We start from the raw sequence: 13,405 nt of genomic DNA, 5'->3' as shown, positions 1-13,405 counted from the left end.
TTAGTTGTCAGATATTCGTTTTGAAACAAACTCAACAAAATTTTTTTGAATTTATATGTATGTATATATATTTATATTATATATTTAATACTAGATTATGCATTACATTAATTTATAAATATATATAATGAAAAAAAAATTACCTACCAATGGTGTGGAAGAGATGCAAGTTCAATATGATTTGGATTCTGAAATGAATTTGTTTGATACATAGGATTATCAGTAACATGAAGTGTTGATCTTCCTAACCAGACCCAATCATGTGCATTCTGCGTCTGTTGTGGAGGATGTATCTCTTGTGCAATACCACCCACCACTGGACCGTTGTCAGCTTTAAACTTGGATGCATAAACCACACAAGATACAACAAATACGACAATGGCAAAACAGAAAGCTGCTAACAGCACGTACATGCCGATCTCTAAAGGTGTAAGAATATGTTGTCGTGAAGCGATCACACCGCCCCCATTATTAGAACCATGATGTTGACGAGCTTGGACTGTTGGTTCGTGATTGTGTTCATCCTTAAGAGGAATACCTAAAAGAGGAAAAATAAATTAAAATAATAAATGATTCAGGAAAATATTTTTAATAAGAAAAAATAAAATAAAAAATTTAAAGTTACCAATCAAAAGGTCGTGCAAATCAGCGGAAATTTCTCTGTGGACACCTCCATCATTTTGTACTAATTCTGGACGTGTTACACTCAAACCAGAACTGAAATCAATATCCACCTGCAACAGCGAGAGTTAACGTCAGTATGTATATAGCAAGAATACTATAGAAAGCTAAGGCTGTTTATTCAAAACGGGCTTTACGTCCAACTATTGATTTGGAGCCTTGGAAGTGTTAGGCAGCTTACGTTATTGTATTCACCCATTCAGTTCAAAGTTAACACCTCACAGCCCACTTAGAATTTTTAATGAATATAACAAAGTGTAATTATTTAATGACTTGATATTTTCTTAATCACTTTGATCGCAGCATATCTTTAATTATTTATTATTAATTCTGTTACCTGAAATAAATTGTTTGAAGCCGGCAAAACACGTTTTCAAATATTTTCAAAACAGATTAATACTGACTGCTACAATGTCATAAAATTAAAAATAGAAATATATAGTAAAAAATTGGAAGATAACTAATTCGATATATATTACGAAGAGGTATTCAACAGTGAGTCCTTTCTTTAGATCCTCCATGTGGGACCACTCACGCTGTAGTCCCCCTAGCGAAGTTCTGGAGAAGAAGTGTTAGCAGGAAATTGCTAGATATTGCTGATTCAGTAATAACTGAAGTTTATAGATTCTTGATTTCCACTAACGATTCTTCAAAAATTGGTCATTAAGCACGACAGATCAATCACCTTGCATAATAACAACATTAAAATTTGTTTCTATTTATAACTTTACAAATTTCTTTTTTTTAAGTTTTTTTCGAATAACAAATTAAAAAACCACATTTTTGTATGAAAAAATACACTCTGAACAATATGTTGAGCAAGTTCATGACATTTCATTAGATTTCTTGCCTATACAAAACATATTGAGAGTTAACAGGTTTCATGAGACAATCGAGGTGGGCTGTAAGACTCGTAGTTGAAAAAAAAATGGGCCGAAAATAGAAAAAGGTCAGGTAATTCTTTGTTTCATATGGTTTAATTTAGCGGGTAGTAAGAGCAGTGACTACATTTTAAAACAATTAGACTGTTATACCAACGATAAAATATTTCTAATCAATTCTGGATAACTAAAAGTGAGGACACTGGTGGCTTCTTAAAATGATCATTTTCCCTGAAACTATCATCCTCATGAAATAGGCTTTGGAGTGAGAAGGCCGATGGAGAAAATATATTTTCGAGAGTTAGATTTGGCTGAGAAGTTCGCGAACTAGTTGTTTTGATCATTTACGTAAAAATTTTTTTCTGACGAAAAAATTATTCGATAAACAAAAAAACTTCAAGCCAAATAAATTTAGATAACTATTACATAAATAAATACAATTAGTTTCTTATGAATATAGAAGAAAGAGAGGAGTTTAAAAATGATTCATGAAACAAAAATTAAATTAAAATTAATTTAAAAAATAATTAATGGAAATTTGAAAACCATTTCTAAAAATAAATGATGTACACATATTAAAAATATATAAATACAAACATTTGACAAGTGGTTCTCAAGTAGAAAAAACAAATAATATAAAAAATGCTACAATACTGAAGATTACGATGAAGTAAAATATTGTAATACTTAATACTGAATAGGTTTTGTACACAAAAATAATATTACAAGGGAAAGAATAAGGGCGAAATGCCATTGAAATGCTATTTTTATTTTTTATTTTTAAGGAAAATGCATGTATGCAATATCTATTTTTTTTTTCAATTTCAATATACGAAGGTCGAAACGTTTCTCGTGCAGATTATGAAAAGAATGACCATAGGATTTTCCGATTAAACGCCCATACATTGAATGATAAACCTAATTTTACTAATGGGATTAGGATCGCTGAAAGGTTAGCGACCTAAAAGCTTAAAATCTTAGGGATCCGGGGCTGTTACTTTTTTCAATAAAATAAATTAACTAGAAATACTGCTTACATAATAATCAGAGAATGATTGTAGTAAACAAGGTATAACTATGCCATACATGCGTCTCAGTTAAAAATTTATGGCCCGCATAATAAGAAAAATATCAGTTACAAACTGGTAAGAACTTATAGCCCTCGAAAAAAGGGTACACATAGGTATACTGTGGGTTATGATTATTCTTCATTTTAAATATCTATTGTCCTAGAAGGCTATAATTCCACGTTTAATTGGAAGAGGAGTCCAATATTGTTTTTCATTGTTTTTGTGCTCGAAATTGTCCCTCGAAGCTGTTCAAAATAAATAAAATACTAAAAGATAATGATTACCAATTTTATTTAAATAATTTTCTAAGTGCTTTTTGTAAAATATTTTAAAGTATTAATAGTAATATTGAAATTATCTTTTAAAACATATTTGCACAAAAATACTCACATGTGCATGTGTAGACGATAACGGCACTTTCGAACCGCACAGAGTTGGAGGATGCATTGTGACTGTCAAGAGATTGCCTTTCCCCTGGGACACTGCTATCACTCTAGGCTGGGACATTGGTGTCTGAGGAGCAAACGCTACAATATCCGGCCTCTCCGTTTCCACGGTCAACTGGTAATCTTCACGTTCTATACTAGATACCGAAGTTGTAGTACCATCAGAAAATATCAATTCCATATCCAAAAGTCCTTCCTAAAAACAGGAAAAAATGTTTTATTTTATTTTATTTTAAGAACTTTTTTTGATTGAAATTGAAATTGAAATTTAATTTACAAAGTCATACCTGATATTGCGCAGTAAGTTTTCTAGTAACGGAAGCTTGAGCTATATAACCATTGTCAACACCTGTATCTGGAGAGATTGCTAATTGTAGTCCAGACACTACGCTTGCACTTAATTTCGTGATGGTCACTTTGTCGCTTAGAACTCTTACTTCCTTAGCACCGAGTACACGACCCGAAACGGCACTGACAACCTAAAATAACGTTATATGTAAATATTCAAAAGTATACAAAGTGTTGCTATTCTTGGTTCTTTAAAATCTTACCTGTAATTCAGTCCTGCCAGGCGCTCTGCCTTGAAGTATGTTACCCTGAAGCGTTGCAATTCTAGTGTCTGATACTCTTAGCAAGCCTAAAACTAACTGGGTCACCCTTAGCCAAGTTCTTCTGTTAACTAAGTAAGAAACTCTTCCTGAATCGTGGTCAGCAGCTACAAATCTAGCATACACCTGACATATAAATGTTAACGCATTAAATTTAATATCTTTCGGTGAGGAAAATAAATAAATAAAAGTATTCAGAATGGCGAACAAATACGGCTCATAAATTAAACAACTAGGAACTGCTTCTTATAAACTGTTTAGAAGACTAAATATGAAACTCCATTTTTGAAACTACTTAAAAAAAAATTAATAAATAAAAAATACAAAAGGTTTATTTTAAGATGGTTAAATAAATCTTTTACAATAAACTTTAATACCAATTTTTAAAGTATAAAAAACTATAATTCAACTAGCGTACTCCATCAATATTTCTGGGGCATAGCTAACGTGAATGTGCATTTATTTGAAAAAAAGAAAAAATGACCTTAAGAGATGCATTCTGAGAATGACTTCAATTTTAGAAATAATTAAATAATAACTTAGGACTATATGAAATACTCAAGACAATTATTTAATTGACTCATTTAAGCTCTAGCAGATTAAATATTTGATTTTTAACGTTTTTGTTTATGGGTTTCACCATTTTTAATTCTTACTGATTTTTATTTTATGTTAGCAGTTATTTCATGTTCACCACATTATCTTGGAAATCTTATTTCTTAGGTTAAGATTTTATTGACGAGTCTTGTATTGGTTACCGACTTTGAGAATTAATTAATTCTGACCAGTTTCGGATTTTCTTTTACTAAAACGTTACAGTCATATACAATGCTGTGACCCAACAAATGTAGCTTGAGGCAGAATCTTTGAAAGAGTTTGTAAAATCCTCTAACCAAACTAATGAATTAATCTCTATGTAATACCACACACAGGTAATATAAAATATCATAAGTAAGTAATATCAGTACATAAAATATACGGTAAGTAATATAAAATGTATTAAGTGAAGTAAGGAATTTTGCCAAACGTACTTCCACTTCTGTTTGCTGATATCGAAGCCTGCATGATGTTGCCTTATCAACTGTGTTATCATCTGTAAGCAGTGATGCCATACTTCCGCCATCAACATTTACGCTACGTTTTAATTTGTTGTTCCTTGAGATAATTAGTAAATCAACGAAAAAAATTAATTAATTACCTTAATTATTTGTAAATTATTAAACATAGATAAATTAGCAAAATTGGATTTACTTGCGCAAATGGTAAAACTTTGCTTCTGACCTAAAGTCTGGAACTCTCCATCCTTTTACTTGACTTAAACGAGTATCTGGTAATGATACTTCAACTGGTAACTCTGGCATCCAAACAGTAAAACTGGCTAAAGCTGCTAAATTTCCATAGCTGACAACAACGCTTGCATTAGCCGAACCTCTTACTTCGGAACCATCTACATATACAGAACTGCATGAAGAAGAAACCTAGAAACAGAATTACAGATAGGTGACGATGCAGTTATTATTATTATTAGTAGCAAAATTTATTTTACCAAAATTGAGCTAATCGTTACTTACTTTGATAACACTATCATCAGGAACATGGCAAGAAGCTTGCAATGTCACATCAGCTAAATTCCCACCATGGGATACCATAACTACTTTCATCCCCTGGCTAACTTGTTTACCAGTCAATACCGCACTATTTACTACTTCCCAATTCTATTTAAAAAGAAAATAATCAATAATACTATTATAATTACTATTAACAATAATACTTTCAACTATAAAAATAATTGAATCCATTGAAAAGGCACACAGTGTAATAAGATAAAATACCTTTGATATTGGGATTAAAGCGTGAATATCATCCTTGTTAATGTGTATTCTAACAGTGGCCTTATGTTTACCGTGATGGTGATGCTGGCTTGATGATGGATTTCCTTTATCATTTAAATATCTAACACTCCACACTAGTTTACCTTCCTGCCAGAGACCACTAACTCCACCTCCAGCCACTTCCACTATCCAGACAAACACTTCTTCAGTTCTGAAACGAAAAGAATACTAATTTATTCAGAAAAATCAAATTTTAGGAAAAGTTAGATTGGACTAACGTCTAGTTTTGAGTACTATTCAGAAGTAGCCTAAAATAAATATAATCAAATAAAACTAAATCGCTTCAACATTTGAAACCATTTAGGTGTCTCTCTATTAGGTTACTGGAAAGAAAAGTGTTTATTTAGTCGTCCGCAGAAACAAATAGGCGCTTTATCGTGGTGGCATTCGTTTTTTGACCAACCCTTTTAGAATCCTATTTAATCTACTCGAGAAAAGTAGAATTATAGAACTCGAGACAACTGATGCGGATAAACTATGTTAAAACAATCAGTGGGAACATTTTTGTGTGTTATCTATGCCATCAAATGAGGCGGATCAGCCATTTTACTTCTAACGCTCCTAAGAGTAGGGCAATCGACCGTAATGTGCGCACTTGCCTTTTCCATACGGTCTATGCGGAGTCATAGAACCAATCTTGTGCATAGATAGAAATCATGTCCAGTCTACCACCCGAAAGAGCAACAATTTGAGAACTGGATAGATTTGAAGGCGTTTACGTGAGAGTTCCCTTATTTATCGATGCAACTTAGTCTGCGCTCCTCTGGAACCCATCTCTTTTTCTTTACTCAATCGTTAATCGTGCTACATGACAGAAACTTATCTTACTGTTACATTTCAGATCCTTGTTTAACACGATTTTTAGCCTAGATTTTTTACTCTCAATCCACTATGTAACCCTTGAACCTTTATCTTTTATCAATTATACGCTTAAGGCATTTGCAGGATCTCCTGCACATCAATTACAACGTTTTCAGTGTCTGCCATGATCATATTGGACCACTACATTCTAACAAGCTATTATTAGTAATTGGATCCCGAAGTCTACAATTTTGAAAACGATTCTTCAACCATAGATAATGGTTAAAAGTCCAAATACGATCAGAAATAGAAAAAATATACGACCTAAGACTGATAAAATCAAAGATGAAATGTAAGGTGCATAAGTATGCATAATTTCACATTTACATTAACAAAAAAAATTGCAAAGAAATACCTACCTCGGCACAATGTCCTGTTGATTTTGTTTATTAATTACAGTGACCGAAGCAACAGATTGCTTTGTGTTTATTTCTACAGTCATATTCCAATCTTCTCTGGATATCAGCTCTGCACCCAACACCTTCAGACCACTTTTTACTCTTGCCCTGAAACAACAATTAAGTGAAAAAAAATTAGTTATTATAAGAATTTAATTGTTTATTTCATTGTAGCTACTTTTTCATCACTACCTATTCTCTGTGTCAATTATCTTTATTTAACCGAGATATTATTTATCGAGTTGAATAATAATATAGTCTAGAAGGTAATTCAGCAAAAACTAAATATGTATGGTTTGATAAAATATACTTTGTTCATATTTGAATATTTAAGTTCCTTATTTTAAACAGTAAATATTATTAAGTAAAAGTCAACGTGTAATCAAGGAATAAGCAGAAAAAAAAAGCCCCTTTGTATTGCTGTACAAAAATTCGAAACGTGCTTTAATTTACTTTCACAATATTAAAGGGCGAGTTACTAGACTGTGTGAAGACAAAATCTGGTCTGGTTAAGAAGAACTTTTTCTTTTTAGTTATTTATAGTAAAAGGCAGACTGGAAGTTACCTATAGCCACACTGATCACAGAGAGAAAATACTGAACCAAAGCAGAATTTAATTAATCTTCTAATGATGTCACTTGGGTCAGACAGTCTTTTATACATCAGCCAACTCTCCCTTACCTTTCTTTGCGAACATGCTATTTTTTTCTACCTCTTTTATGTTAGTCTACTGAGAGACTTTGAGTTACCTATCGATCGGATTTATTTCAAGTATTAAAGTAAATAACTTGCCTTAACATAAATCCTGTAATATGGCTTGGTGGTTTAATTGTTACATAGGTTGGTATGTGTATTTTACTTGTCGGATATAGAGGTCGCTGTGGCATCAACATTGTTACATGGTTGTCGGTACTTAATGTATTATATCCTTGACTTGCTGGTACTAGTTGAACCGTTCCTGAAATACCAAAAATATTAAATTTCCCCCCAAAAATATTAAAATTGAAACAATTTTTGTACTAAATAAATGGTTAGATCCTCAATGGTGGACAAAATAAAATATTTTATCCAAGCAACATGCTTATTTTTGTTCACTCTACTCGGCAACCATCTTCAAAGATTAACTGCTTGTTTTTTAGGTGGTTTTTGGTGTCCTGGGACTAAACAATTATATATTTTTTTTAGGACGAAATGGATTAACTGAAAGGTTAGTACAGTATTCAAATCCTGCATAACCTTACATGTACTCTTCCTAGAAGCTTCTTGTAGCTCACTAACTGATGATGGAACTGTTGACTGCATCGGGAGATCACTGTGCAAGGCTGGCCGATTTAAAGTGATTACAGCGATGCCAACTTACATAAAGCATAGATTCCTATCTTAAAATGTGTTTGGATCCACAGTCAGGATAATATCATTGATGAAATTCGTCGAAGGATACATTTTTTTCTATTTTTCGACTTATTTTTCATTCATCACCAGAGTTCGATTAATCAGTACAATGTAGAGAATTTATTTGAAATTTGTCGCACACTATACTTGCTAACTTGAGTCAACTTACTTAACCAACTTGGGTGATAGATAAAAGAGGCGCTTTCTTAATCCAGAATTCAAAGGAAACGTTAAGAAATGAACCGAAAAAAAAATAAAAAATAATATTAACATACCAAGCGGTGTTAAACTCTGAATCATGACCTTAGGCGTGCACTGTGGTCCCCTGAGTGGCTCCACAACAGTGTATGACAATGTGACCAGCCTTGGCGGAGTCTTCGTGGGTTTCGTCCTTCTTGAGGGCAGCTGCGGCCACCACGACCATGGTAAAACCAATTCAACCAAACACATCCCTTCGTGGCTATCCGGACTACATGCTCCAGATACTCTAGATTCGCCCATTGCAGCGTGCACCACAGCGCACACCCTTTGGGCGCCTGGTTCAGCGCCTGTATGCATCACTACGCGCACCACTGGCCAATCTCGCTCCACCTACGAAAAAAAAAACACTCAAATAAGCACAGATTTATCTTTAATTAACTATTCATAAACAAAATAACCACGAATATTTTCAAAAATAGTTTTCGAGATGGCTTTACATTGTACAGATATATTAATAGGGGTAAACTTGTATTTTTCACTTATAAACTTGACTTGGTTACTATTACCACTTCTTATAAGATAGCACACATTTGAAAATGTGGTTAGGTCCACAAAGATATATTAAAACTGTCCGGTAGGACAGTTGTATAAGGGTTGCTTGTCAAAAACTGCACGAAAAAGCGTTACGTTGAAAAACATTCAACTTTTGACAATTTTTTTTCTCTTCTTCTATATATTATCTACTGGATAATATCCCTGATTTGATCTGGCGCATCACGCATGTTTAATGTATCCTATCCTAGATCGGTTTTGGCATCTATCATCAGAGGTAAATTTACCAATTTGGAAGAGATTTCGACTTCACTTATGTTATCGTCTCGCACTACACTCGCTGACTGTGTGAGGGAGGTTACATGGTGTGTACATTTAGTAAAAATAAATTAAATAAAAATTAAACCTTTAAACTATTACTAGGTTTCATTAATTTTTATTTCATTATTTTTTCTAAATATTTTACGATTCATTAAAATTGTGAATATCAAACATACATACTATGTAACCTCCCTCACTCATTGGGGTCAAAATTAAAATTAATTGAACTTAAGACTTAAGATTTTAGTGGGGAAAAATAAAAGACTAAAACATATTAGACACTAAGATTACCACAATATCTAAGACTATCACAATCGCTAACAAAAAAGAATATTTTTAATTGCTGATCTTGTTAAAGAATATTCAAATGTTACAAAATTATCATTATAAACATTCCATTCTTAGGCATTTAACTGCAAAGAAATGCACGAAGGAGTTATGTGATCAACCCTCAAACATTTAATGATATATAAGATAAAAAGAGCAGAATGCAATTCACAAAAAATAAACAAACTTGCTAGCAAAGGAATATTTTGGACGTTGATCTGGTTTCGATCGAAAAGGATTGCTGCACTTCGTGAACATGAGAAGTATCTTATTTACTCGATGTTGCTAAAGCAGTAAATGTGAAAAGAAAACGGATTTATATGCTTAATTTCTATAAAATATTTTGTCGATGTTTCTTACGGCGGATGGACAGAACTTACAACCCTCTGCTGGTCATCTTTTGAGAAAACCTATTGCAGTAGTATTAGTGAACGAATAAGTCTCGTGAAAATGAAACTTGATGGAAAAATTATAGAAACGTTTTCATTTTTTCAACATATCAAGTGATTTCATAATCATTTTTAAGCTGTGCTCTTTAAGTTCACTAAGTATAACGCATTTTTCATCCTTAACAGTAAGCACTTACAGTTTTGGTGACGAGATGAGCTGACAGATCCAGATGCCTGCCCCATGCTAGATCTGATGTATTCGAGCTTGGCTCTGCAACAAGAGATCTGGCCGGCACCGTTTGTTTGGTAGAAAATGGGCCATAAGAGGCTCTAACTGCTAGCGGCCTTGATGTCTGGAACACGGCAAATCTCTCTGTAGTCAGTACAGCACCCGGAGGACCAGGTGGTGGTGGCTCTGGCGGCTGAGCCCGAGCTATCGACTGCTTCAAGAAGTAACCTCCCTCGGGGCTCTCCAGCACCACATCCACGCTGCATCCCACTCCCCAAACTGAAACAAAACATTATCAACCTATTAGCGATAAAGTATTAATTTGCACAAAGAACATTAGTCAAAAAGAAATTAAGATATGTAAATTTTAATGATGATCAAAGAAGACAATCTAGTCTAAAGTGGCAATGTCCCCGCAAATTGAAAATTTCATCATAAAAAAATGATCATATATATTTTTATTTGAATAATCACTTAACTGCTATATTGCTTAACCTGATAAATCTGGAAACCCAGCATCCAATACCTAATGGGTTCCAATAGTGTAGGATAGAAATTAGCACACCGAAGATCCCATAGCATCGTAGAACTAGCTTTCAGCGTGCTGGCTAAGCCAACACCCTTTCAGCTCTCGGCAATCTAATGCTGCGTTGTTTACAACAAAAGCTAGTTTTTCTGTTGTTTTTTTTATCATAAACTAAATTTTATTGCTCGAAAATGGGCCATTCTGCCTCCAGAAGACTTCTTTAATTAAAACTGGAATCGTTTAAAGTTTAAAGAGAAAGAACAGATCCACTTTTGTACCTACTAGAGAAAAAAATATAGCAATAAACGGTTTACCTAAAATGCAGAAAAATAAAGGACAAGAATCTTTTTTTAAAATTATCTAATGATTTCTGAAAGCAGGAACTGTTTTCAGAAGTTTATAAAATCTTCTTTAGGAGACCTCTTTATAATTTAGAAGCTACCTCTGACAGGAATATATTTTTTTTTTTCTTTAAATGGTTGTCTAAGGTTTCCAAAATCTTGGGCTTTTAATTGAGTTTAAGAACAACTTAAAACACTAAGAAAGTAGATTTATAGCCAGCCATTGGTGAAATAGAAGTTCTTCAAAAGTTTCGTTACTTTTCGTAAAGGCATTGAAAAAAGAGGTAGATTAAGACTAATTGTCTTTCTGGATTGGCCTACTTTTCTGTGATGGAAGTAACAAAATAAATTGTCTAATAAACCAGCGAAGTTAAAGATTCTAAAATTTCATATCCATTATTAATAATGATGAATTTTAATTCAAAACTTAATCATCTAAATATTTTAGGAAGTAAAATTTAGAAATATTTTAGAAAATAACATAAAACTAGGCAATTAATTTAGTGCAAGAAGTTATTCTTCTCAAACTATTAAAAACTAAAACTAATGGTTCATGTCCGATGTTTCTCATTAAAAATGTATCTTGGAATAAATTTGAGATGGTTAAGATTGATCCAATTGATTGATAGTGAGTGAGTAAAAAAAAAAATTAACAAAATAAAGTTAAATCAATAAAAGGAAGCTAGCGTAAAACGTTGGATAATGGATTAATTAAAAGTTAACAAGTGAGCCACAGATGTTTTGAGAGAATTTAATAAAAACATTTAACTTAGGAAACTGGATTACAATAAGCTTTATTTGAACGGCCAAATAATTCCTAAACTTAATGGCAGGGTAAAAAAAAAGAAAGAGGTCTGGAATCCAATAACGATTTTCACGCACAATAATTATTATTAACTGACAATTTTTTCAACAATAGGCAGTCCTGCCATTTTTAAGGGCTATTCTTTTTAAGATGTTAGTCACAACTTGTTCATGCGTGCAAAACTCATCTAGTAAATTATGCAAGTTTACAAAAATTACTTATTTAAAGAGTAACAAAGTAATTTGTAAAATCACTAATATAAAATACGGACACATTACCAAAAGGAATGAAATGTATATGTACTTGGACGATTAAAACTGTACAATTAAGTTAACAGAAACTATAACCTCTTGTACAAAAATGTAATTATGCGTACAAATGTATGAAAATACAATACAAACAAAATATACAAAAATATATATGATAACATTAAAATATAAAAATGAAATTGTGTCAATACGAATCTGCAAAATAAATCAAACATGGAAATAAAAACATTACATATTTAAAGCGATCAATTTGAATTTTTAGAATTTAAACTGAAAATGACAAAGTCAAAATTGCTGTGTACAGAATACATTATTCTAAAGAATGAACTCCATTTTATGTAATCATTCTCACAGTGACTAATAAAAGTAAAGTAGAGTCTAGTTTTTCAGGCAGGCATTACGACCAACTTTGAAATTAGGTGTCGTGGACGGAGGTGACAAGGTAAAGTACTGTAAAGTTCTCATATCATTAATTACAATCCAAGGCCTAGACCGCGAATCGAATCAAGTACCATAAAAAAACTTAGCTTTGAAATCCTCATCTCTAACCGCTTGGCTGTTGTGACGGCTTATAGTGACTAATACCAAATATAATGGGGGACATGAAAGTTAGAATGTGTAGCCAATTGAACAGTCTATATAGTGATAATTTATAAATAAATAAAAATAAGGTCAACTGCACTATCGTGTGGATTTGCAGCAACAACATGAGATCTGTATCGTCCATAGTTCCCGCAGAGAGATATCCATGATTGACAATTACTTTTGCCGGTTATAAGAATGGTGAATAATTTGTACGAAGCATATGTCTTTCCCTTATTACAGTTCGCATAGTTCTAACACATAAATTTTCTTCAAAATCGAAATTTTAGAAACATATTTAATAATGTTAATAACATTTATACATTTTGTGAAACCGTACTTTACATAAATATATTTTTCATAAAGATGACGATCACAATCGCGTATTGGTCAATCGTTTTAATTTACGCTCGGAATTGAACCTGTCATCTTATCATTTCTTCTTCTAGTCAATATATCCTTACGATTAAAGGCGTTTACTGCAAAGCTAAGTTTTGTAAGAATAGTATGATTCGATTTCCAGTCTTCGCTTTAGATTTTATTTAACGGTTACAGCTAGTTAAGTATCTGTCCTTCGTTCACGTCGCCTAGTTTGACAGTTGTGCATAAAGTACTCCTGAAAGAATAAATTCAA

The 13,405-nt window shown here is 32.6% G+C and overlaps 1 protein-coding gene across 5 annotated transcripts in view; it reads right to left on the bottom strand.

The window, feature by feature from the left end:
- The window catches only part of dtn (transmembrane protein 132C dtn), a 303,420-nt gene that overhangs the window by 6,772 nt on the left and 283,243 nt on the right, over positions 1 to 13,405 (bottom strand). For 4 of the 5 annotated variants that reach the window (XM_074128112.1, XM_074128108.1, XM_074128109.1 and 1 more), the window contains 13 exons: positions 10,217 to 10,527; positions 8,505 to 8,820; positions 7,630 to 7,795; positions 6,799 to 6,945; positions 5,519 to 5,729; positions 5,258 to 5,401; positions 4,938 to 5,164; positions 4,718 to 4,841; positions 3,630 to 3,812; positions 3,366 to 3,557; positions 3,023 to 3,274; positions 626 to 734; positions 148 to 538 (listed from right to left, as the gene is read on the bottom strand). In XM_074128112.1, the coding sequence (XP_073984213.1) occupies positions 148 to 538; positions 626 to 734; positions 3,023 to 3,274; positions 3,366 to 3,557; positions 3,630 to 3,812; positions 4,718 to 4,841; positions 4,938 to 5,164; positions 5,258 to 5,401; positions 5,519 to 5,729; positions 6,799 to 6,945; positions 7,630 to 7,795; positions 8,505 to 8,787 (2,429 nt within the window). In that variant the 5' untranslated portion in view covers positions 8,788 to 8,820; positions 10,217 to 10,527. The remainder of the gene's footprint in view (positions 1 to 147; positions 539 to 625; positions 735 to 3,022; positions 3,275 to 3,365; positions 3,558 to 3,629; positions 3,813 to 4,717; positions 4,842 to 4,937; positions 5,165 to 5,257; positions 5,402 to 5,518; positions 5,730 to 6,798; positions 6,946 to 7,629; positions 7,796 to 8,504; positions 8,821 to 10,216; positions 10,528 to 13,405) is intronic. The other variant, XM_074128111.1, reaches the window with a different exon arrangement.

Source organism: Rhodnius prolixus, unplaced genomic scaffold, assembly GCF_049639745.1.
Source record: "Rhodnius prolixus isolate KJV_2025 unplaced genomic scaffold, Rpr scaffold_9, whole genome shotgun sequence".
NCBI lineage: Eukaryota > Metazoa > Arthropoda > Insecta > Hemiptera > Reduviidae > Rhodnius > Rhodnius prolixus.
This window is presented reverse-complemented; position numbering and strand designations above follow the sequence as displayed.